We start from the raw sequence: 24,160 nt of genomic DNA, 5'->3' as shown, positions 1-24,160 counted from the left end.
ACCCACTTTCAGAATCTCCTATCTGCGTGAAATCTACGTGAAGTGTAATCTTTATTTCAACGCATATTGCAAAACTGGACCGAGACTCCCAGGAGCTTTAGTTTCTGTGTCTTCCAGGCAGACACTCTTCTTGTCATAGTCTGATGACTTGGCTTTCAGATCGAGTATTTCTAAAGAAGGCCAAATGAGCGAATTGGGTTCATCAAAATTACCGATGGTAAATTCTCCATCAGAACCATACTCCGTTGGCCAAAGACACACTTCATCGTTGTTGGTTCGCTCTTCAGAGATCTGTTTCCTGAGGCTGATTGCATGGCAAGTCCACTCAAACTTCCCGAATTCGTTAATAGTCGCAGTGACCCTACTGGCACACCGTTGTCCCAACGACCGAGGCCAGTTCCTATTTGGAAGTCGCCGGGGTTGTAGGGTAGAACGGTAGGCCTCGGCCATCTTTGCACCCTTCTCTGCCTTCGACAATGTCCTCTCCAGCTGGTGGTGAAAATCTATCTTCTGTTTCTTATCCTCGTCATCCTTCTGAACGAGAGGAATAGACTCCATTGCTAACTTCCAAGCGTAGCTATGTTTCTTGTCGTCCCGGGAACCATTGGGCTGGACTCGTGTGAAACGGCCTGATGCCTCAAGGAATCCACCGACACTCCAAGTATCGCGGAGACATTTTGCATGGCTTGATATCCGTAAACTCTCAAGGTGGATCAACAGGAACAAGGAAGTGGACGGCTTTGTTACGACGGGTATATTCAATAGTATAACAACAACGGAAAAGTCTACGACGGGTACCCCGGCATTGTCGAGCTAGAAATTGAAGAAATATTGACCAAGGAATTATTTCTGTCTGCACAAGACGATGGTTTTCGCAGACTCGCCGAGGGAGCTGGACTTCATTGCGATGACGCTGGTTTGGTAGGACAGTCCCTGTTGGTTTGTCATTGACGAAGGTGAACAGACATAGCTCGGCCAACAGGATCGCCCAGCGAAAAAACATCCAATCTCGACGCGGAATGAGTCATGGCCAAAATCAAGCCAAGTCAGCCACTGCAAACAACGACTGGATCCCTCAGTGTAAGAACGACACGCAACTGAAAATAGAATGGCAATGTTGTAGCAACAATCTGATAAATCAATGTGACAAATAATTGGTCGTGGTCGTTAGATTCCTAGCCTTAAGTGGCTGAGTTGCCCCGCCCGTACTAACTAGGACCTGCAGTTCCTATGTCAATCGCCAAGGTTGAAACTAACAAAGGACACCTGGACTCCTGTTGGATCTATCTTTTCCCTGTGACTGTATTTTTGATTAGCAATTGAGTCGGCGACAAAGCGCACGCGAAAAAGTCCGACTTTTGTGGTCCTTCATTTGATTTGATCATCTCCCTCGTGGTCTGCAAAGTGTTTGCTATCAAGAGCTACGGACACCTATGATATCGGGCAGACTTTAACGGGCCCCAAACCTTGAATTTCAGGTCGCGGCTGCGAAGCTCCAGTGCTCCACAACTCTGGGCTGGAATAAACGACTTGCCGGCCCACTTTCAGCCAAGGCTGAAGAAAGGAGACTCGAATTTGGACCATCTTGCATCAACAAGCCGTCTGCCACCCCGGCCCTGGTTCTGAAAACTTAAAGTCACCGTGTCAATTGATGACCCGGAGACGTATCATCATCAACGACCAAACAATTTCGAACTAGCTACGGCGTCGACAGTCGTGTCCCGAGCCGACCGCGGAGCCTCATTGCTCAATTCGCCACCTCATTACTAAAGTGCCTACAGCCGCGACGACCAAGGCTACCTTGCGCCCATTGAAGACGACCTCAGCTTCGACACCGGAGCACCGAGCCACCGTTGATCATGTCATCAGGTCTGACGAGACGCCGTGGAGGAGGCGGTGGGGGAGCATCACAGGAAGGCGAGGGCAGCAACGGCATGAGTCGAAATACCTCGACTTCTAACGTGCGCGACAACGGGCCCGAGACAAGCTACGAGTCAGGCGAGAATGGCCACAAGATCGCCTTTGATCCCCGTGACATTAACGAGACCGCCGAGCGGAACAAACAGCCCAAGCTCACCTTAATGGAGGAGGTGATATTGTTGGGAATCAAGGACAAACAGGTACGGCACCAATCTCATACGGGGAACTGACCCTCTGGATCTCGAATACCTGCTGATCGCGTCAGGGCTATCTGTCATTCTGGAACGACAACATTAGCTATGCGCTCCGTGGTTGCATCGTCCTCGAATTGGCCTTCCGCGGCCGTATCAGCATGCAGAAAGATCCCTCCAGACGACGATTCCCATTAGCAGACCGCGTAATCGAGGTCGTCGACGACACATTGACCGGCGAGGTACTGTTGGACGAGGCGCTGAAAATGATGAAAGCGAGCGAGAAGATGAGCGTTAGCTCGTGGATTGATCTAATGAGCGGTAAGTGCTACCAAGACAACGTGTCATCTGGCCAGATCGCCGGAGCTGATACTGATGTTTACCACCAGGCGAGACTTGGAACTTGATGAAGATTGGCTACCAGCTCAAACAAGTACGGGAGCGGCTCTGCAAGGGCCTGGTCGACAAGGGTATCCTGCGCACCGAGAAGCGCAACTTCCTTCTGTTCGACATGGCCACGCATCCGGTCGCCGACGGCGGCGCCAAGGAAGAAATCCGCCGGCGCGTTAGAAACGTGCTGACACAACGCACCGTTGTGCTCCCAGCCTCGCAGTTTCTACCCGAGAATCTCGAGTTCCGCTACACACGTACCATCGCCATGGTCTGCGCCGCCTACGCGGCTAATGTCCTCGAAAATGCGCTCAGCACGCTTGGCCACGAGGCGAGGGAGCGCGCCTTCACCCAGACGGACGAGCTGTTGGCCGAGTACAGCCAGTGGCCGTTTGGGAAGAAGGCCAGCTCTCAGGGCATTGGAGCTAATATGCCCCAGGTCATTGCAGAGGTAAGTCAAACCAATGACCAGTGCGCGAAACGCCTAGGGCAAACGCTGACTTGCATCCAAAACACAGGAAGTCGCCAAAGCCAAGGATAAGGACCTGCAGCTCGAAGTTGTCGCTGCCTGCTTGAGCGTCTTCACCCGCCTCGACTCGCTTCTCTGAGCCTTCCTGTCCCGATACCATCACAGCTTGGCTCTGTCCCGATGCCCGAGCTCACCAACACCATATTCCAATCTACCACAACCGATCCCACACCCAATGACCAGCACACTCAGCGACCAGGACAAGAAAAGGGTGAATGCCACATGGGATGTGGCCAACCCTAAAGACCAATTATCCACGGAGAAACGAGGAGGAAGCCCAGGCCAGGGCATCCAATCTGGTGGATGCCCTTCAAAGCATACATGGATGCAGCACGGGCAGGCAAGGTGTATGACATTTCTTCGGCCCTGTTATATTAGTCTGAAATGAACGATTTCCTGTTTTTTCACGTCATGTAGGCGGATATCTGATGTTCATGACCACTTATACAGGTTCTGGGCGTTGTCATATGTGGATCGGCGCGTCTTTCATGTCTTCTGCCAAGTGATGTGCTGCGATATATAGATGCTATGCTCCTGTCCGCGTCTGCTGCTTTTGGCAGCCACTGGTATGTCGCGTATTACTGTGTAGACCCCCGCCCAAATTAACCCACAGCATATCGGCATTGCGGCATTGCGGCATTGCCGAGGTTATCAACTTTCTTATTCCCCACGGCTGGCTCACTTTCCCCTGCGAATCCGCTCCTTGAAGCCACCCTTCTCAAACAGCCAGATCGCCTCCACTGCAAACGCATGCGCAGTCCTATGCCCCCTGCCCTTTCCGTCCCCAAGGCCCCCATCCAAATCCATTCCCGCCTCCTCGTACAAGCTCTCCATGATCTTGCCCTCCACCATTTGCCCCCATACACCATCCGAGATCACATCGCCCGGCCCACCAAACTCGCCCCGCCCCAACCGGTACATAATGCGCCCAAGCGTTTGGTATGCCATGCACCTCTGCCCCGGCACCGCGCTCCGCGCCAGCATCGCTAATTCCGCAACGGTGTAACCCGCTGCCTCGGGTGCTTCGCCGTGGTGGTGCAGTCCTTTGGTGACGGGAATGGCTCGTGATATCTTGGGAGGGAGTAGCGCACCGCGGAAGTCGAAGCGAAGGGCTGTGACGGGGAGAGAGGTCTGCGAGGGATGGTAGGGGCTGTCATAGTCGGCGGGAGAATTAGGCGTGGGCACGGGCGACATCCAGGCTAGTTTCGAGGGGTCGGCGGGGAGGGAGGGGAAGTATTTGGTGTGGAGGGAAGAGAGGAAGTCGGGGTCGGAGGGGTCGAGGTCGGCGGTTTGGGGAGGCTTCGGCCAGTGGGGTTTTGAGTGCGCGTCTTCGGCGATGATGTGATCTTCGGGCGGTACTGATGGTGCTGTATCGTCATCGACGACGGATTCGTGCTGGCGTTGCTCGAATGCTGCTTGCGTCGTTGCTTGAGCCGCGGGCGAAGGTGCTGTGTTGTCTTCTGCAAACGTCACCCTCTTTCGTGGTGCTGGTTTTGTCTCGGTAGCTGCGTCTTCGACTCGTGTTTGTGGCGGGTCTTGCTGCGCCGTTGCAGACTCGGGTTCATCAAACGGTGATTTGCCATGTTTCTCATCAAGATTCGCGCGCTTGAGCAAGATCTCTAATAGCGACGAATCCATTCCATTGAAAAGCTCTAGTCGCGCCTTCTCGATCTCCTCGTCAGTCATGGTAGCTAGACGGGCATTGTTCTCGCGATCTATGCTGCTTTTCGCGTCCATGAGAGGATCGTCACTCGCAGCGGGGTTGGCTATTGGCACTCCATTGCTGCTACCATCCAAAGGCTCTGCAGATGCGGTCGTGAAAACTGAAGGCTTCTTTTCGGAGTCGGTACTTAATTGGCGCTTCTGTTTGAATGCCGACAGGCGCGATCGCTTCTTATGCTCCGGGAATCCTGTTGATGAGGATTTGAACTGGGGGAAGGTGGGGGCTTTGGGCGAGGCTGTCTCTTTCTCCTGGATGTCGGAGATCAGAAGTGTCGGCTCCATGATCATAAGCCTGTAGTATGTCTCAAGAGAGGATCAGAATGTCCGCGCCGAGAGTGTGGAAGGCTGCAAAAATGAAGAAGTCAACAGTAAATTTCGACCTTTGGAAGCGTTGACACCTTTGGCGACTAAAATTGGTTGGCAGCCATGATGATGCAAAAGAGAGTGCTTGGCGGCAAGACTATCCTAGTCGTGCACGGGCCGAAGACGATTCTGCGGGTTGCCCCGATTAGCTGACCCTTGCATCATCAATCGCCAAAAGGTCGGAATTGCCAGGTTACCCACCAAATGCCAAGGCAACTCCTCACTAAACGTACGCGCGAATACGGAGCACTGAGCAGGCAAATTGAACTGACTGAAACTCACTGATGGTGAAACCAGTCAAACGTCAACTGGGGGCTCAGTGACCTCAAGTACTAGCCTGAATACTTACTACTACTAGGCAATGGGAGGAAATCTGGGCAGAGGGCAATTAGGGTTTTCCACACGAGAATTCAGGATCGCACGCAGCCTGGGTTTACTCATCACATCGGGGAGACTCCGACGCCCTAGATTCCAAACTGGGTTACACCGACCTCACCGACCTGAGTTCCAGTAGACATGCCAAGACCATATACAATGCAGGAGCCAGAGATGACGCACATGCAGTCAGTGAGCCGCGGCTGCAATGCATATCAGACATAGACTCTTCCAAATCGTTTCTGAAAGAAAAGAAGAGAGGATGATATTCTCGCAGAGCTATTCGCGAAAACGGCACGCCTGAAATCCTTACTATCACCCAAATCCAAACCGACTCTTCGTAATATTGGAGCCTCAGAATAGAGTTGTGGCTGATGTCCCATCGCTAGCCCAAATCAGGGGAGCACATTAGCGTCGATCCACCTCGGCACGAAATTATCCATGCGTATTCCAGCTGAAGCGAAGCGCGGGTGTCACGCTTGTTCAGCCAATGAGCACAGCATCCGGGAGCCGTTTCAATTTGATGGAGATTTGGGCTGAAACACATATTCGGTACGTACCTTAATCCCCCAAACAATTATGATCCAACAATGCTACTATTTCCAAATATGATTCCAAATACAGGGTTTTTTTTCCTTCTAATCACGCTGTTTGTGTCTCTTTGAAAGCCTGATCACCCGTCGTATTGTCATCGGACATACCGCGACCAAAAAGTTTGCTTCTGCAGAGACAAGCATTACATAATTGCAGCCTATTGCACATGGAGGAAATGTAACTGTACACCTCTGTTAAATCATGAATTAACAGCGTGCATTACTTCGTACCACGTACTGGAAAGGACACGTCAATCTCATTAGACCTGGAGCCGAGTCCTTGCATCAATGTTCCCTAGCAATATACGAATAGATATTCGGCGGATACTTCACTTCCTCAAAGCGGGATGCGAATACTCCAAACCGACTATTACAAATTGCAATATCTGGAAGTGTAGCTACGAAAGGACAACGATCGGTCATGAGATTTGCGCAATAAACAATCAGTAGCCGTGTTTTGCAACCCGCATGCTTTGGTGGATATGACTATTCGCTGACAACTCGTCGGACAATTACACCCTGGTCCAGACATCCCTGTCTGTTCACGCGGCTATCGTGCGTTAAACGGGCAAATTTTCTGTCAGCATGGATGGGTTCCACAACTTTTATCGAAAAGTGACAAGCTCGATGTACCTGACGCTGCGCGTGTCTATGCAAAAATGGCCTTCCCCACGGTCTTTTGTCAAGGACAGACACGGTCCTGCAAGTACCTCAATATTCCACCAGCCGCGAACCGCACCCTATCAGCGGCGCACATGAGCCTGCGTTTTCATGAATTCTGGGTCAATCTAACTAGCCCCTAGTACAGTGCCGGATGCTATTCCCCCCTCCCCCTCCCCCCTCCCCATAGTATCGGCTTTCACCCTAGTCATACAGCCCCGGGTAGGTCAGAAGTGGGAAGTCTGATGATCCAATGTTGCCGAGCTAGAGGTACACACACGCTGCGTACTTTCGCGAGTTGCATGCTCGTTTCTTCTTTTGGGTCATTGCCAAACTTGGGGTTTTCCTCTCTCCCTTCTGGTGCCCAAGGTAGGTCGGCCCTCTCCCATGCCGACTCAGGCCAAAACGTGTCAGTGATGGTCCTCTCCCACTCGTTCCGGTGGGCTCTCTGGCACGCAAACATGGTGCAGCTGAACACCCTCGCTCGTCTTCCCATTCGCGATCTGATGCCTCTCCCTCTACCCTCTACCCTTGGATCGTCCCCCAGCCTAGTCCGATCTTTAATTCGTTTTTAATAATAAAATTTCCCACGCAACTCTCGACAATTGTCAGGGCCCCGTTTTTCCCTCGCGTTCGCCGCCTTGTTCGAGGAATTATTCTCATTTCCAAAAAAACCATAGCCATCCCCAATTCCCACCCCTCGACCGTCTCTCCTCTTTTCTCTTCCGCTTTTCTCTGCCAACGTCAACCAAAATAGAGAGCGAGGAATACTTCATTCATCAAAATCCATCAATCGCACCGTCTATCGCTTTCGTTTTCTTTCGGAATCTTGTTGAGCATATTGCGCTGCATCGATTTCTGCCGTAAGCGGACGTCTATCGACACGTTCTGCACCACTTTTTGAGGTCAACAGCGCCGCCGGCCTCACTTGCGCATCTCGATGTTCGCGACCTGAGGTTATTCAGACTTGCAGCCCCACTATCCTCTCTGCAGGTCACGTTATTTTCAGCGACTAGTCCCCAAACTGCGCCCAATAGCCCAATTCGACCATTCTATTTCCGATCACAACCCGACTGGGCAGTTCATTGGATGAAAAAGCAACGAATAGTCAATTCAGTTAATTGTTTGTTCGCCATTCGCTTCAACGTGCGACAACAATAACATCAGCGAACAACCAATCCAATCCATTCACCACATTCGATTGAAGGCGAATTGACCTATTCAGTTTCACTTGGCTAAAGTTCCCATGCTGGATTTTTGTCCTCTCAATTAATTGCGACATACCCACTCAAAACTACACCCAACACAAGCACCGAATACCTGACCGGCTTGGGGGATGACCATGGCCGCACCCGGGGATGTTCCGATGCAAGAGCGATACAGCTCCTCACCAGATCTATCAGATCCCCCCTCTGGTCTCTCGGCACCCGCATCGCCCATAGGCTACGGCAGTAATGGTGGAGACAAACCTGGTCGCCAGTTGGACGAGATAGTTGTCGACCACTCGAACTTCCGGTTTGACGTGTCGGGCCAGCCGGTTTTGACCAAGGATGGAGTTCCGCGCAGGAAGCCTGGTCCTAAACCGGGCACGAAGCTCAAGCGCAACTCAAATCCTGACGGATCTTCTGCCGACAGCGTCAAGGCTAGGAAGCCGCGCAAGCCCAGGGACCCCAATGCACCACCCCGAAAGCGAAAGCTGGCATCGTCTGCCGATGGTGAAATGAGCGACTCCAACACGCGGTCCGTCAGCCTCGGCGCCCCATCCGTGTCGCGGCCCCAACCCAAGTTTGATATGGGTACCACCCCCCGACGTTGGGGCGTCTGGAATCAATCACGCAGAAGGCCACTTCCGCCTCAAGTCGTCAGAGCATGCCGAGTATTCTCAACGCCGACCCAGAACCGCAACCACGACCCAGCGCGCCTTCTCGAACTAGTGGAACAAATTATGATCCTATCAGGTCTAATTACGATCCTGTTCGCGAGACTATGGTGACACACAGCTACTCGAATCCCATGACATCGCCCCGAGCACCCACCAATGTCGTCAACCGTGCCAGCGCATCGCCCTCTATCGCGAGTCTTGTCGATCCTCCTGCGAGTGTACAGAACATTATCTCCCCTGCCCCCTCTCACACAACCTTTGCGCAGAGCAATACGCATCGACAGCCGTCGCATCCTGCCCCGCATCAGGAAACCAGCTCAATGCCAGCGTCGCCGAATCCCTTCCGGAAGGAGTTCGCCCCGCCGCCGAAGCCGGCGATCGTGGAGACGAAGAAGCCAACCCCTACGCCTTCGTTGCCTACCAGGGCGCAAATCTCGATCCGCCCCGACTCCATCACTACAATTGGCGCTGGCTCCAAACGCACTCCTCCGAAGAACCACAGCACCACGTCGTCGTCGCCCAGGGCGGGGGCACAGAATGAGGCACTCGCGCCTATTTCCGGCGGAGCTGAGCGATCGATTCTCGACTTTGGCAAGGCAGAGCCGGGCTCGGAACTAACTGTGCCCTCAATCACCCTTAACATTCCGCTCAATGGCGAGACGAACAAGTACGTCAACTTCATGCGCATGGCTGAGGAACGATATGGCTGGGATGCTCTGCACCCGCGTCAGGCTGAGCACCGGGCACGGAAGGCACGTATCGCGGCAGCTTCAGCCGCCTTGGCGCAGAATGATTCCAGCCGCGAGGGAGATGAGATGAGCGTGGACGAGTCCGACAACGAGGACAGCAATGTGGATATGGGGGAACAAGTGGCCCAGACAAGCCTGGCGATAAGATCAAGAAGAAGAAGCGCCATTTCAAAGAAGATGAGTACGACAAGGAGGACGACTTTGTCGATGACTCTGAGATGTTGTGGGAGGAGCAAGCTGCTGCCAGTCGTGATGGCTTCTTCGTGTACTCGGGTCCCCTGGTTCCCGAGGTCGAGAAGCCCGAACCCGGACGGTATGTCCATGATTTCTTACCTCGATCGGTTGTCTATGCGTATTTGCTAACTTCAACTAGTGGCGATGGCGTCCCAAGACGCGGCCGAGGCTCCCGTGGTGGACGTGGATCCGGACGAGGTACTGGATCGACCCGAGGCACAGGCCGTGGTGGCGGTCCGGGTTCCCGCGGTGGTGTTGTTAGGAAGCCTCGTATGACCAAGGCTGACAAGGCCCAAATGGATCGTGAGAAGGCTGAGCGTGAAGCTGCATTCCTGAAGTCGACCAGTGGTGCGGCGGCCAACTACAATGTTTTGCATCCTGGCAGTCCTCAGTTCGCTGGCTTGTAAGAACGGTGTCTACAGACGGGAACACTAATACACTGGACGGGATATCTACCCGCCAGGGTCTTTGCTCGGGAGGAACTGGAACATGAAGAGCTCATCGAATCTTGACGTGGACCTTTCGGAGACAGGCCATGTCCTATGATACGGTCTGATTAACGTCAACTTTGTTTGACAGTTGTATTATGAAGAACAGACTATGGTCTGGGCAAAGTTGATGCGTGTGCAGAAATGCGTGTGCAGAACAGCGTTGGGCGGCGTTTGATCTAAAGAAATAACACTAGCTATGCTAGATGGCTGGATGGGTTGACGCGACAGATCTGGAGTCACCGGAGTTTTATGGACTTGATACCAGCACTTCCATTCTCGACTTTGTCTTAGCTAGAGACGCTGGGTATGGGACAGTTTAACTTCACATAAGCGATTTGTAGACTCTTGCATTAGGTAGACCTAAACTACCAAGACTTTGTTTTTGCTTGAAAGTTTTCAAATTTTTGAAGTGAGCTTTATGATTTATACCTGTAATCAAGTCAGTCGATGAGGGTCTACCACTCCCCCAGGTGTGCTCCTATTACAAGCATATCTTTTGTGAGTTACAAAACCATGATAATTACACGGAATTTTTGTTCTTTCCCCACGAGACCCGCCGCTCCTTATACCTGGACGTGAAGCTTGATCAGCTACCGTTATCCTTATCCGGGTCAATCCCTTTGCTATTGACGTAGAGGTACCGGAGCCGGCCGCCTCGGCCGACGTCAATGCCTGCCCCGCAAAGTCGGTATCTTTGACGGACGGATAAAGATTGACATCTTCCAAATTTTTATCTAAGCCTTCTTTCTTCGGCTTCGGGTCGGAGGAAATAGTACGTGCTTGCCGCCATTCAGATGCTCATATATAGCCGCTATCTCATCTCATTACGGCTTAATACCCTTTCTAAGCTTGAGCACATGTCATAACCCCCTTACATCTCGCAACAACGTCCGCAAATCTAGTCATTGGAAACGCCCCCTTTTCTGGGCACTGTAACTCCGCATTAATTTCCGCACAATATCTGTCCACACTATGACTAAGATTTCACCGGCCGAGGCCACTCAATACTCCACAACAAAGCTCCGGATCTCATCCGGCAACGGCCCGGTATCCAGGGATGTTTTATGTACTCCGCTCCGGAATGCTGACCCGTCCGAGATTCCCATCATCGACGTCTCCGGGATTTTCAGTCCGTCCCTTCACGAACGCACCGCAGTCGCCAAGCAGATCCACGACGCCGCCGCCAACAATGGCTTCTTCTATATAAAAAACACGGGCATCTCGGCCGAAATCACCAGCGCAGCGCATACATCCTGTCTTGACTTCTTCCGGCAACCCCCTGATCTCAAAGAGCGCGCCAACTCCAACCAATCCAAATGCTACAACGGCTACAAGCCGCCCAAGACCCAACGCATCAACCCCTTCGAGTCCATCGACAACCGAGAAAGCTTCTCCTGGAGGTACGACCCCGAATACGACCCCTGCATTGGGGACATATCCTCCATACCACCCGAAATCGCCGAGTGTCTCCACAGCGAAGACTTCATCTGGACCGCCACCGCGAACCTCCCCAACTTCAAACCCTCCCTGATCACCTACTGGCGCGCCTGTCTCGCCCTAGCCCGCGCCCTAGTCCGTTCCTTCGCCCTCTCCCTGGACTTGGCCGAAGACTTCTTCGACGCCAAGTTCTCCCACCCCGACGCTTCGCTCTCGCTGAATTACTACCCTCCCATCCCGAAACCGGATTCGTCGTCAGTCGCAGCAGCTGATGTGGCCCACACGCCAGTGTCCATCGGTTCGCACACCGATTTCCAGCTCTTCACCATCCTATGGCAGGATAGAAATGGAGGCTTGCAAGTCCTGAATCGACAGGGGCAGTGGATCAACGCGAGCCCCGTCGAGGGCACGTTCGTGGTGAATATCGCGGATTACCTGCAGCGAATCACCAACGATCGGTATGTGAGCACGGTGCATCGGGCGCAGAATTGGAGCGGGCGGGAGAGGGTTAGCATGCCGTTTTTCTTTGGGTTTAATTTGAATGAGAGCTGTGCGGTTTTGGATTGCTGTGTTGAGCCCGGGGAGCAAAGCAGGTACGAGGAGGTTAGCTGTAAGGAGTGGGTTAGGAGGCGGGTTAAGGACATGCATCGGACGGAGGGGGATGAGGAAGAAAAGGTGCTGTTAACTTCATGAGATGGTATTGGCATGATGGCGTGGATGCGTGTTAGAACCTCATAGCACTTCTACGTCTAATTGTGGGGAAGTGTGCAAGTCGTGGTTCCTGAATCTCCATAGTTGAATTGACACGTAAGGAAAGGTATTGCTTGAGAATTGCTGGTTGAACATTGAAGCTAGTTACGTCAAGAAGAACCCATGAGGTTCTTATTTTCCGAGATGATTTCGTCGTGGTTGAAAGCCTGGCATCTTTTCGTCGGAGCCGATGGCCGGGCAGCTGGATAAATCCCCACTCCCGAATATGCAACAAGGAACAGCGACTTGGGCGCACGACAATCATTTACTACTGCAACAGAGGCATTGGCACTCAGAATGGCGCTACCACTCAGCAACAATGGCTCTCCAGACTCTGTCCTGACGAGCCAGAACTGGACCGTCGACGTCGCCGGCCAGAAAGTCGCTCTGCCCATTGTCGCAATCAAGCCAGACTTGGGCATCTCACTGATGATGGTCATTGATCTCGGCGTCGAATTCGGCGCACACTGTGGCCGCGAAATCGCAAATAAAGTCACGTCGGTTGAGCCCGAAGTCATTGTCGGCGCCGCAACGATGGGAATTCCCGTCGCTATCGAAGTCAGCCGCGCCTTGGGACTCGACCGTTTTGTCATACTGCAGAAGTCACCCAAGATTCATCTCGCCGATGCGCTGGTGCAAAATGTTACGTCTATCACATCGATGGGGGAGCAGAAGCTGCTTTTGGATCGGAGAGCGGTGCCGTTGCTGGCCGGGAAGCGTGTTGTCGTGGTGGATGATGTGGTGGCGACAGGGTCAAGTCTCAAGGGATCTATCGAGCTCGTACGACGGGCGGGCGGAAACATCGTGGGAGCTGCTGTCATTCTTACGGAGGCGCGAGAGTGGGAAGCGACGCTGGGGCAAGATGCATCATTGGTGCAGAGTCTGGCTCATATGCCGCAATTTGCCTTTGATGGGAAGGAGTGGAAGCCGATTCCGGGTACTCTGTGACCGGAACTTCCCATTCTGTTGTGATCCTTGATGAGATCACAAGCCGTACTAGCACTCTTCTCATGCCACAAGTCCGCAAGACCGCATGCGCATTTGCAGTTCTACCGGTTAATAGGAGGCTCAGAACCTTGCCATGTACGGTCAAACATGGTGAGGCGTCACTTCAGGTGGGGTGGATTTAGACTCCGAGCTCCTCCTGATAAGCGTTGCTATGGAGCGTGCCATCCCTGCTTCCGCTCTCCGCGCCCACTTTGCCTGGTTGCTTGTCCTCCCCCTCCAACTGGACTGGAAATTTCGCATGCATGCGAATTTCCCCTCACCAAGCAACTTTCATCACCACGAATATCTCAGAACGGCGTAAGCCCAATCATTCGGCACAACTGAGTGTTCGGGTATAACGTGTTAACTAACGTGAGTGCCACAAGTCCCGTTTCGTCCACCTTGCTGGCGGTCAATTTCGTGTGGCATTTGTCTGGACGTGCATATGGCTATGACCATTCTCCAAAGCGGGAGCGGTCAGAGCCCGTGGGCCGCTCATATTGATTTATCGGTTGCATTTGCAACACAAGTTGCTGACCAACATGATGGTTAGAACTAATAATTTTGACTTCGCTACCCTGCAAGGGCTCGTTGATTGTCAAAATGCCGGCGATCATGGACGATCCGTCCAGTCCTACCATTTATCGTGTAGTCGGAGCACCGCCGTTCCCGGAGCCGAACAACCCGGCAGTCCCGTCCAATGTGCTTCCGCGCCAGGTGACGCTGCGAGACCGACAAACGGTCGCTACGGTTGTCCCGTTTGCATCGCGTGATCAGGTCCCTGCTTCACTGCTCAAGTACTTGTCGGACCAGTTCGCGAAGGAAATCGAAGGCGGAGACACGTATCCCATGATCGAGCCGATGCCGCTCGAGCAATATTCCAAGTACTGGTTTCAAAACTTTGCAGCCATCATGCTCCTTGGCGACATCAACAGCCCGGACGAGGTCGTTGAGGGCAAGGACTGGTCCAAGGAATGTCTCGGCAGCTTCTACATCAAGCCCAATTATCCTGGGAGAAGTAGCCACGTCTGCAACGCTGGCTTTCTCGTTACCGATGCTTCGCGCAATCGCGGAGTAGGCCGTCTTATGGGTGAGGCCTACCTCGACTGGGCACCCAAGCTGGGCTACACCTACTCGGTATTCAACCTGGTTTACGAGACCAACGTTGCCTCGTGCCGGATCTGGGACGCCCTGGGCTTCAAGCGCATCGGACGTGTCAAGGGCTGTGGCAACCTCAAGTCATACCCCGACCGCCTCGTGGACGCCATCATCTACGGACGAGACCTTGGAGCGGCAGAAGGCGCCGACGGGCCGGTGAGTGAAGAGCGTTTCGACAAGATCAAATTCTACCTCAAGTACGGGCGCTACCCAAACGGATCTGACCGCGCCGAGAAAAGTAGGCTTCGTAGCGCGGCGACCCACTATAAGCTGCTGGACAACGACGTGCTCATGTTGAAGGATAAGGAGGTCATCAGCGACCCTGACCGGCAGATGGACATTGCGAGGCGGCTGCATGAGGGTGGGAGCCACTCCGGTATCAACAAGACCACGGCCATGATTGCGGAGCGCTACCATTGGAGCCGTATCAAAGAGACGGTGTCGGATGTAATTAGGCTGTGCGGTGAATGCAAGGAATTGGGGAAAATGCCTGTCCAGAACGCCGCCGCTTCTCGGAGGGGAGTTGTCGGTGGGAGCAACTTCTCCCGTACAAGTGCTAGCCCTGCGCCCGGTACATTGCCGGCAGAGACCAACCCTGCATCCGCAAGCGTTGAATCCGCCAACAGGATCCTGAGTTTGCATCCCCATCACGGCATGGCACCCCTCAGTGCGGCTTCGAGTGCATACGCCAATCCAAGTGACATTTCATCGCTGTTAAACCCACCACACGGTCTGTCCACATCCGTAGACACAGGCCTGAAAAGACATAATCCCATGTTGCAAGACCAGTCCCAAGGCCAGATCGACCAGACCCACCAACTACACCATGGAAACTCGTCTCCCCTAAGTGCTCTCCACGACGATAATTCGCTCTCATTCCACCCGATAGACCCGCAAATCATATCCCAGCCCTCACACCAGCAAGGCCACCATTCTTTCCACAACTTCCATCCACACAACGTGCCACACTCCAGTCCTCACCCATCTCACACTTCTCTTTCCGAGCACGAACCATACGAGGCCCACATCCGGTCCCACCACCCCCACACGGAACACCCGGATTCTTTCCAGGCTCTGCTCCACGACCCGGTGAACGAGGTCCACCATCATCACCATCATAGTGGCAGCATACAAGAGCACGACGAGTCTTCGGATCAGGACCAGGACGCAGTGGATCGTGACATGGATATGCTCATCGAACAAGGGGACGATTCGGACATGGAGGATGTGGCGACGCTGGGTCATGTTGGGGGAGAGGAAGGAGATGAGGGTAAGGATGGACTAGGAGGGACGGATGGGAACGAGGATGATGTGCAGGCAAGGGAGGAGGAGTATGGGAGGCCGGTGAGGCGGCGGAATTGGGATAATGTTGTTTTTGATTCTCCGGATTGACGAGGATTGCGGCTGGGTTTCAAATCTGAGCTGCCTAGCCTTTCAGACTGGTAGGTGATCGTTCTATGGTAAGCGTCTTCATCGCGAGGGTGTGATGATTACGACTTTGAATTTGGCAGCTAGAAGACTTCAAAGAGTAAAATGGTGCTCTGTGGGACACTATGATTGGGTTCGGGCCTAATGTCACAGAGGATCCACCAAGAGCAAGAACGCCGGGCTATCCTGTCTGGAAATCACGGTCCAGCACTCAGTGTCTCTACTTGTGTGCGCGCAGAAACCCTGGGAACAAGAGCTACTGCCCGGCTGTTGGAAATGCCCCTGGCCGGTATGACTGGGGACCTCGCAGACAGGAAGAGGCAGCCTCGTGACCACTGCGGCATTTGTTGCCTCGAAAAAGACGACGTGGGGCTGACGCAGTCGTATTAAAATTGATGTTATACAGATTAAATGGTCGACTTCTAGTGGTAAAAAGCTGCCATCACATATTCTGCGACGCCATTCTCGATTAGGTCCATCCGGCGTCTGGGCCAACACTTCGAGTAGAAGATGATGATCCTTGTCATGGTAGGCATCAAAACACGCACGCGACTATATTGACTGTCAGTGTACGGTCAGGCCCATGGTTTGAAGATGGCGTGGTGGTCTGAGTCTATCCGGGTGGGGATGTTGGTGTTGTCGATCTTTGCAAAAACGGGCACACATATCCAGGACTATACAGGGCAATAGTGTGACCTCGCTGACGCATTGATATTGGCATGGGAGTTAAGCAAGTACTGCGTTGTAAATAGAGGTGCTGTGACATGAGAGCGAGGGGTGTACAGAATGATAAGCGCCTAGAGGACAGGCCTGGAACGTAAAAATGAAAATGCAGTATGGATTGATAAGGATGGTATATTATTACCTTCAAGAAACATCGCGAGCGTTGACATTGTTGCCGAAAGGAAGAAGAAAATAGACACTCTGCCTACTCGATGTAGTTTCTTTCGCCTCTCAACGGCCATTCGTGCTGAATGTCGACCATTTCAGTCCGAGTATTTTGGGTGCCTAGTCCAGATCAGATACAACTTAAGGACAAATGTTATAGTCTTACCGGCATCCAACTCATACTTTTAGTTCTTCCCAAATGAGTGCTAGGCAGCAGCAGTCGCCTCCTTCTTAAGCTTCCAACCAAATGTTTACAAGGTTGCGATATGATGGATGATATTACAGTCGGAAAATTTCCGAGGGGGCGCGTCATCGAGAAGTGAGGCCCGGTGTTGGGTGACTAAGTTTAGATGCTCAATGGAATACTGTCCGATGAGGATATCGGATATCATGTTATCGAGAACACGCGACGCCCAAATTTGGGCTAGTACTTTCATCGGCAAACTCGAGTTAGTCTTGAGCAGACTCTATTGCCCATGCTCGTTCCTTGACGAATCATGGGCAAACGAAGTTCAGTCCGAGCCGGTATCCGGGTTTGCACAACCAACGCAGTTCCCAGTCTACAGTCGACACTCCTTTTAGGTCTCCCAACCCCGTTGGCCCGGAGAGATGGGGTCACTGGCACCAGGACAAGACTTTACCAAATGGCAGTTCCAACATGGCTGACGTGGATTATGCCTCAGCCCGCAAGATCACGGCCTTTATCTCGTACCTCAGTACAGCGCTCGTGGCACTATTACCCTTCGGCGCCATACGCGTCCGATACATGGTAAACTCAAACGGCCACAAGCTCGGCCTGCCGGCTTTGTTCACGGTACTGCTCGCGTCTGGCGCGAGATTGTTGACGAATGCGACGAATTTCGATGTGCATGGTGCTACGGCTGCGTATGCAGCAGTTTTGGTTGTGTTCATCGACGGGAACGTGGGTGAGCAGGGATCACCATAAAGGGGGTGGAACTCCAAGAAACAAAAGCCACATTCTCCGCAACAACTTAATCTCGTTCCGTATGCGGATCGGTGCCGGTTTCAAACACCTCGAATAACGAGATAGGTACGGTTACGGACACTTACAATCAGGTTGGTAAATAATGGCGAACTACACGAAGCACTTGGATAGCGTCTGAGTAGGATAGCCTGGGGCCCTATTGCACTTGATGGCAATGCCATTACACGAATAGAGTGACGTCAGTAGAAGCAGGGTGCACAGTGACAACTAGTGCAATGATTTTTTAGTCTATGCCGTAATATCATGTCTGTTCACACTTGCTTCGGGTTGGCATTAGCTGCCCGAGGAATTGTAGAAACGCTCAGGGAAGCATCTCCCCATGCATGACCCGAAGCATCAAAATGCCCCAACTCCTATAGGATGCATAATAGTGGCCCGGCGTGTTGATTTCGCTTCGCAGCTGCATCATCTCGCGCTTCTCTACCGGCTGCTCAATCTCGAAATGGCAAAGACACCAATGATGACCACGGCCAATGTGACGATAGCACCCGGCAGCAGAAGCTCGTTAGGCACGCCGGCAATAACCTCCTTCTCCACAGATGGGTTGCTGTTCCTCGACTTCCGTCTGCGCAGTGTCGCATGATCTTCCTCCTCGCTCTCGTCCTCTTCCTCGCTGGCCGGAGCCCGTCGTCTACGGACATCGCTGGCAGCCGAGCTAACAGCAGGCGTGTACTGATCGATTCCAGGCTGGGGGGCGGCCACGGTGACCGGCGACTGATTGGGATCATGAACAAACAGATCCACCTTCTCGCGGCGGCCCTGGCGTGCAAGCAGGATGGCCTCGAGTAGATCTTGGTCCGTCGTGATAGAGACGGTGTCGCCCTCGTCATCGAGGTAACTCAGAGCGAAGCCGGAGACTCCAACGCGGCCGTCCTCCACAACAGGCACACCGCCAATAGCGTCGACTTCCGATCCTAGTTTCGAGGTCACGTTGGACACAAAAGTGGCGATCCCGTGGTTGGCAATGACTTGCAGGCGATGCACGCGCCCACTAGGCGCCTTGAATTTGAATGCGAATGGAATCTCGGACGGAGCCTGCTCGGGCGTGACAGACAGCATAGAGTGTCCAGGAGAATCTACACCAACGTGGGATGCTGAGTCTCCTGGGGCGACTAAGTCGTGAAAACGGTTTTCGCGGGACATGTCGGGAGACATCATGGAGCGGGTGCCGACAGTGTGGTGGTGCGAGCCGTGGTGTGAGCCGTCGCCCGAGACCATGGACTCCGTCTCGTTGTCGATGGAAAGCCAGAACTTGTTCCACGCAGGTCCTTCGCTGTCGCCTGCAGACATGGTGTTGATCTGCTCAAGGGTCGCGTAAGTCAACTTCAGAACATCGACCATGCCGACAATTTCGCCTTGGTCGTTCATTACGGGCAGATTAAGGTAGTGGCCGTCTGCAGTTGTGTTAGAGATTTGTATTATAATAAAGCAAGTAGAACAAAGGGGGGGGGGGATAGCACGACTAACCATGCATCTTGCGGAGAGCGGCCTGGATGCTCATGTCCATGGGCGCAAAGTCGGGATGCGGCGTCATGACGCGAACAACGCTGCAGTTTGCTGGGTCCAAACCGGGAGCAATGACGCGAAGAACGACATCCTTGCTCGTGAAGATACCAGTAATAGCTCCTTGGTCCTGCACCAGCACCGCAGTCGTGTGGTTCTCCTTCATGAGCATGGCCGCCTCCTTGACCGAGGTTCTGACGTTGACGGTGGTCGGGGGCACGCCGTTCAAAACAGACTCGAGTGTTGGTCCAGACATTTTGGAGCGGAGGGCTTCGACGTACTGAATTATCTGCTGCGGCTGGCTGGAACCGAGCTCGGACTGCACTCCTTCTAAAGCGGCATAAAGTTTGGTAGAAGAGGCATACGCGCGCTCCAGCTTCTCCATGGCATCGTAGAAACACTTAGTGATGTCGAGGATACCCGAGATATCCTGGTTCTCGTCCATGACGGGCAGGTGACGGAAACCCTTGCGCACCATGAGATCCAGCGCGTCGGTGGCACTCGTATCTGTGCGCGCGCAGAGGGGGTTCTTGGTCATGATCTCGGCGATGGTGACGCTGTTGGCCTTTTGGCCCGTACCGACGACACGGAAGGCCAGATCCTTGGCCGTGAAGATGCCGGCAATGCGGTCATCGTCATCGGTAACCAGGACGCAGTCCTCCCGCTTCGCGGCCATCAACTGGGCGGCTTCGGCGACGGTGGTGCCGGGCTTGATCTGCAGGGCCGGGCTGGGCTTCAGGGCGAGGACGGTGCCCGGAGGGGCCTTGCGCGAGTGTCGAGCTCGGCTCGTGAGGTTCTTCTTCTTGTTGAGGTCATTTTCGAGTTTGCGGCGGATGGCCTGGCGATAGTAATCAGTGTCCATTTTTTCTGCAGCGTATGCTGTTTACAGCTATCCAGCAATGCCCTCGGGAGTATCCACGAATGTGCGAACGCAAATACCACATGGAGGGAAAAGCGCGCGATATAGGGACCATCGGGGCATACCTCGTCTCTCTTGCTTTGCTTCTGTCTGCTGGCACTCATGCCGGATGCTGCCGCGCCGGCTTCGCTGGGCGGTTGAGCATGGCCCTGCGCGGCATGGCCTGGTGCATGAGGCTCGAGAACGGGTCGGGGGATGTTGGACGTGACGGGACTGGGGACGTTGTTGAAGGGGGCGCCGGCACGAGATTGGCCACGGTTGGGCGTTCCTCTCAGGGTATTGCCTGACATTGCATAAACACGGCGGAGCGGCGAAGATTACCGTGATTTCGGCGTTGACAGATGGGCAATGCGAGCGGCGGCAGGAAGAGGACGTGAATGAAGCGTCGACAAGTTTGAGGTTTGGGTTGAGCTGTGATCACAGAACGGGCAGTTCATCCGATAAAAAGGTGATTGGCGGAAAGCAAGATTCGTTGCTGCAGATGTCATTTGAGCGCAAAAGCACCTCGAAATATGGGGCGCCCATTCATCGGGAAATGTCGACTCGGATCTCACTGGTCTCTGGGTTGCTCCGTGAACCACTTAATTGAATCAAAAATGGTTCTAGTCGACAGTCTCGATCGCCCCACGTCATAAGCCCCCATAAACCCCCGGCTTGGGTCGCTTTCTCTGTTAGCAAGCACTTTTCCCGTCTGTGCTGCAAGTGAGGGGTACCAGGTAAGTTCCCTCCAATATTTTCATCTGAAGATTCGTTCATACGTAAGTTGCGAACCCCTTTTATTTGGATTGGGCCATTTGACACTTTGGTTTCCCAGGCAAGTCTAGAGGCATCTGGTCACCTACGCTGCTTCAAGACTCGACGCTAGGTGGGGGCGCGAGCTGATTAGGTTCAGTTGACCGCCTATCGCGGCTGTTTGCGCATGCAAGTGGTCAAGTGAGCGAGCCTACCCTACAGAGCAAAGGGGCCACAAGAAAGGGACACCTTGACTGCACCCTTTCTGAAAGCTGTGTTGATAGAAGCTCTTGCTATTTGCTCAATAAATTTCACCTATGCCTGGTCGAGGCATCAGATGATAGATGCTGGCAATGTGTCTAACCTAGTGCAGGCTTCGGAGATGTAGTACTGCCTTGGCTTGAATATCCATCTCAAGTCGATCTTGATAAGAGTATGGCAACAAGGGAGTATAGGCGGTGCATGGGGAGCAAGTTGGAAGTACTAGAAACACTCTTGGGTGGTTGGTCAGTCGATAAGGACTCCACGGCAGCATGCGAGAAAACACGTCTAACAATGTATGAGTATATATTTCCCGTGGATTCAAGCGAGCGGCAGATTGTCCATTATATGTGAGAAGACCCAGTGTGCGACTCTCGTCTACCCAAGATATTCCGGTCCTATTCAATGAAATTCTGTGACATCTGTCGGCTCCCGATAACCCATCAATCTCTCTCCGACTCCTCGTGCTTGCTTTTACGTGTACGGTCCAATCCTCTTGGAAAGAACGCACCAGCCACTCAAGACAACTTCTTCCAATACAAATTACTCTCCCTCCCATTTTCGTCGTTAATCAGAGTAAACCGTAGAATCGTCTCCTCTTTGCCCTTGGTTAACGTATACGGCCGCAACTGCTCTGTCCCCACCCAGGACGGTATATCGGCAACATACAGAGGCCCATGCGTGATGAAGCCCGTATTGGCTGTCGACTGGTTAATAGAGAAGGGGCCGGAATACCCGAGCGTGTGCCTCGCGACCGTGGCCCAGTCTAAGTCCGTCTGGTTGTCCTGGGGAGGCCAAGTTAGGCCCTCGGGCCGGAACTCTGGTACTGTCGACATGGTGTTCGCGGACATATAGCCGTATTTGTGGTATGTGAGGATACCGGCTTGGGGTTCTGTATTTATGCTTGTACCGTTGCTTTCGAAACTGGTATGGGCCCAGCAGGTGAGTCGGGGTTACAGACATAGGAGGTGGGGGTTGGGTAGCACATACTTGGTTGTGTTGACCAGCTGCCAAATCCCGACAATGGTGTCGAGGATATCTCCAGATGCCACCATTTTCGATGACTGATTGAGCTTATGATGAGGGTTGGAAGTTGCTCACTGATGAAGGGGGGTATCTTCTTGGCGTTTATATGGACTTTTCACCCTCGTGATAAGTCCTTATCGCGTTTAGTTCTCACGTACTTGTTCCTCGAGTTTGATTACAGAATTTACTAATCCGGGTAATTCGCCATCCCCCATGCATATGGATCCAACACATCCTCAAGAGAGACAAAACCCAGTGACATGGTGAAATGTATGAATTAGTTCTTATTATACAATGCTGCAGATCATGTGAGGGTGATGGTGGAAAATTTGCCCCCAAGCCTCCAATCAATTGCTGGTTGAGGTTGCACTGCATGTAAGCTACACGCAGAATGTAGCTTTCGCAAACCAATACCATTGCTGGTAGAGTGGAGTGGGCTTACATCAGGACGGTTCCATAGTCAATAATGATGTAAAACCCGTATATCGACAAAACTTCGCCACCACCACCCACGGTACGTGATGTTTCCCCGCATATTTTCCGAAGCCGTTCATCAAGGGGCAACCATACTTTCGACGCCTTCTTCAGCTCACAAATTCCATCGCTCGGCGACAACATGTAACGACAACACTCATGCAACATACTGGGGCAGCGTTTCTCGATAGCATCGGGAAACCTGAGGTTCTTCTCGGCCACAGTCAAGGCGGCGTATACCCACCCCTAATTGCAGACGTGCGGCCCGCGTTAACCCGGGCCTCCAATGTCATCGAGCCGGCCGGTCCTCTTTTTGAACAGGCCGTTGCAAGTAATAGTTCAGCACGCGCGTATGGAATGACCGGCCCTCCACTCACATACTCGCCACCACTGATAGGCCCATGCACGGTTCTTGTCAAGCGGACTAAGTAAGATCTAGTCCCTTGTATTCTCCAGACCAGACCAACTCGAGCGAGCCGCGACAACTGACCAACCTGGCTTGGCGGCATTGCGGATTCTCCTCATGACGGGAGAGGCGCCGTATAATGCCCCGTGTGACTACTGCACTAATCAGCATTGTGGATTATAAAGTCGTGAAACAGCCTTATTAAAAAAACGAATCTACAGTATCTGTGATCTATACTTAATTAATCTGCACTAGTCATTTATTTGGCGTTTGCACATGCTCTTAGTTCTTGGCGAAGTTCGCAATAGTTTCTATCCACAAGTTCCTCGCCAGTCCATCTTTTAAGACTAATAATCCCATGCCTTTTCAATTCTCCGGCTGCGGCGCAATAGTTGCGCCAACCCCATGCGAACTCGATGATTCCGTTGAATGAAGAATAAGAAGGAGCATTATGCGTCGGTTAGTTCGGTATGAGCATAGCAGTCATTAACAGGGATCCATTGATTCTGGACGTCAACATGCCGAGACCTGTCGAATCTTGCAGATTCATAAGCCTAAGCAAAAAGGATGTTACGTTTGTCTATTTTGTGGCTCCTGTCTGCTCAATCGGTCCGGTGCGAGGCCTACCGTCTGACTGTATCTTCCCATCTCCCATAGCTCGTTGGGGGAAGCCCAGCACGGCAACTCCCCGTGGCTCCTGCGGTTGCATCCGGCTGGCGAGCGTTTCCGGACTAATATCATGCAACAAAATCTGTAGAGGAGCTTTCAAAAATTTACCGGGCACCAGGGATGCACTCGTAGCCGACGTATAGATTTTGAAGTGTCATAGAACTACTACCACCTCTACTTTCTCTTTCACCTCGGATCTCCCCTCCGTCCCATCCCCCTCAATGAAAAAAGCTCAGATAAGCATGGCGCGCGAGCTGAGATTGGAAGGGGCTGCCCCCTTCCTGTATTCGGCCTGCACGGCAAAGGCAGTGAGGGTTTATTTCTGGAAGGGGGAGAGTAATAACGTACCCCACAAACAAGTTGGCCACTTTTTCTTGGCACCGTACGAACAACCTTTTAATTAGCATCTTTACACAT

The 24,160-nt window shown here is 52.9% G+C and overlaps 9 protein-coding genes across 9 annotated transcripts; 5 read left to right on the top strand and 4 right to left on the bottom strand.

Annotated features, from left to right (window-relative positions):
- Nucleotides 1-51: 51 nt before the first annotated feature.
- Nucleotides 52-558, bottom strand: BCR38DRAFT_413028 (uncharacterized protein; the record flags this gene model as incomplete). The annotated part of the gene is made up of 1 exon (XM_040858777.1): nucleotides 52-558. One exon carries the CDS (start codon nucleotides 556-558, stop codon nucleotides 52-54), a length of 507 nt encoding a protein of 168 aa, XP_040711517.1.
- A 1,301-nt stretch (nucleotides 559-1,859) lies between these two features.
- BCR38DRAFT_460606 (Golgi phospho protein 3-domain-containing protein) lies at nucleotides 1,860-3,109 on the top strand (the record flags this gene model as incomplete). Its single annotated transcript, XM_040862431.1, has 4 exons — nucleotides 1,860-2,120; nucleotides 2,186-2,432; nucleotides 2,501-2,952; nucleotides 3,020-3,109. 4 exons carry the CDS (start codon nucleotides 1,860-1,862, stop codon nucleotides 3,107-3,109), a joined length of 1,050 nt encoding a protein of 349 aa, XP_040711516.1.
- A 382-nt stretch (nucleotides 3,110-3,491) lies between these two features.
- BCR38DRAFT_446345 (RPAP1-like protein) lies at nucleotides 3,492-5,389 on the bottom strand. The gene has a single exon (XM_040861084.1). It carries the CDS (start codon nucleotides 5,038-5,040, stop codon nucleotides 3,709-3,711), a length of 1,332 nt encoding a protein of 443 aa, XP_040711515.1. The 5' UTR covers nucleotides 5,041-5,389; the 3' UTR covers nucleotides 3,492-3,708.
- Nucleotides 5,390-7,665: 2,276 nt separating this feature from the next.
- Nucleotides 7,666-10,015, top strand: BCR38DRAFT_499304 (uncharacterized protein; the record flags this gene model as incomplete). The annotated part of the gene is made up of 4 exons (XM_040864797.1): nucleotides 7,666-8,487; nucleotides 8,583-9,476; nucleotides 9,509-9,687; nucleotides 9,748-10,015. Exons 1-4 carry the CDS (start codon nucleotides 8,080-8,082, stop codon nucleotides 10,013-10,015), a joined length of 1,749 nt encoding a protein of 582 aa, XP_040711514.1. The 5' UTR covers nucleotides 7,666-8,079.
- A 1,056-nt stretch (nucleotides 10,016-11,071) lies between these two features.
- On the top strand, nucleotides 11,072-12,229 carry BCR38DRAFT_413024 (2OG-Fe(II) oxygenase; the record flags this gene model as incomplete). Its single annotated transcript, XM_040858776.1, has 1 exon — nucleotides 11,072-12,229. One exon carries the CDS (start codon nucleotides 11,072-11,074, stop codon nucleotides 12,227-12,229), a length of 1,158 nt encoding a protein of 385 aa, XP_040711513.1.
- A 354-nt stretch (nucleotides 12,230-12,583) lies between these two features.
- Nucleotides 12,584-15,823, top strand: BCR38DRAFT_413023 (uncharacterized protein; the record flags this gene model as incomplete). Its single annotated transcript, XM_040858775.1, has 2 exons — nucleotides 12,584-13,223; nucleotides 13,827-15,823. The coding sequence occupies 2 exons, from the start codon at nucleotides 12,584-12,586 to the stop codon at nucleotides 15,821-15,823; spliced, it is 2,637 nt and encodes an 878-aa protein (XP_040711512.1).
- A 2,350-nt stretch (nucleotides 15,824-18,173) lies between these two features.
- BCR38DRAFT_413022 (CBS domain-containing protein) lies at nucleotides 18,174-20,465 on the bottom strand (the record flags this gene model as incomplete). Its single annotated transcript, XM_040858774.1, has 3 exons — nucleotides 18,174-19,147; nucleotides 19,221-20,094; nucleotides 20,241-20,465. The coding sequence occupies 3 exons, from the start codon at nucleotides 20,463-20,465 to the stop codon at nucleotides 18,174-18,176; spliced, it is 2,073 nt and encodes a 690-aa protein (XP_040711511.1).
- A 991-nt stretch (nucleotides 20,466-21,456) lies between these two features.
- BCR38DRAFT_446325 (Lipocalin-like domain-containing protein) lies at nucleotides 21,457-22,455 on the bottom strand. Its single transcript, XM_040861083.1, has 2 exons — nucleotides 22,159-22,455; nucleotides 21,457-22,092 (listed from the first exon to the last, which is right to left on the bottom strand). The coding sequence occupies exons 1-2, from the start codon at nucleotides 22,221-22,223 to the stop codon at nucleotides 21,687-21,689; spliced, it is 471 nt and encodes a 156-aa protein (XP_040711510.1). The 5' UTR covers nucleotides 22,224-22,455; the 3' UTR covers nucleotides 21,457-21,686.
- Nucleotides 22,456-22,702: 247 nt separating this feature from the next.
- Nucleotides 22,703-23,159, top strand: BCR38DRAFT_68129 (uncharacterized protein). The gene has a single exon (XM_040865557.1). The coding sequence runs from the start codon at nucleotides 22,828-22,830 to the stop codon at nucleotides 23,098-23,100; it is 273 nt and encodes a 90-aa protein (XP_040711509.1). The 5' UTR covers nucleotides 22,703-22,827; the 3' UTR covers nucleotides 23,101-23,159.
- Nucleotides 23,160-24,160: the final 1,001 nt, after the last annotated feature.

Source organism: Pseudomassariella vexata, assembly GCF_002105095.1.
Source record: "Pseudomassariella vexata strain CBS 129021 chromosome Unknown BCR38scaffold_15, whole genome shotgun sequence".
Lineage (NCBI taxonomy): Eukaryota > Fungi > Ascomycota > Sordariomycetes > Amphisphaeriales > Pseudomassariaceae > Pseudomassariella > Pseudomassariella vexata.
Note: the sequence above shows the minus strand (reverse complement) of the source record. Positions and strands in the feature narration are given on the sequence as shown.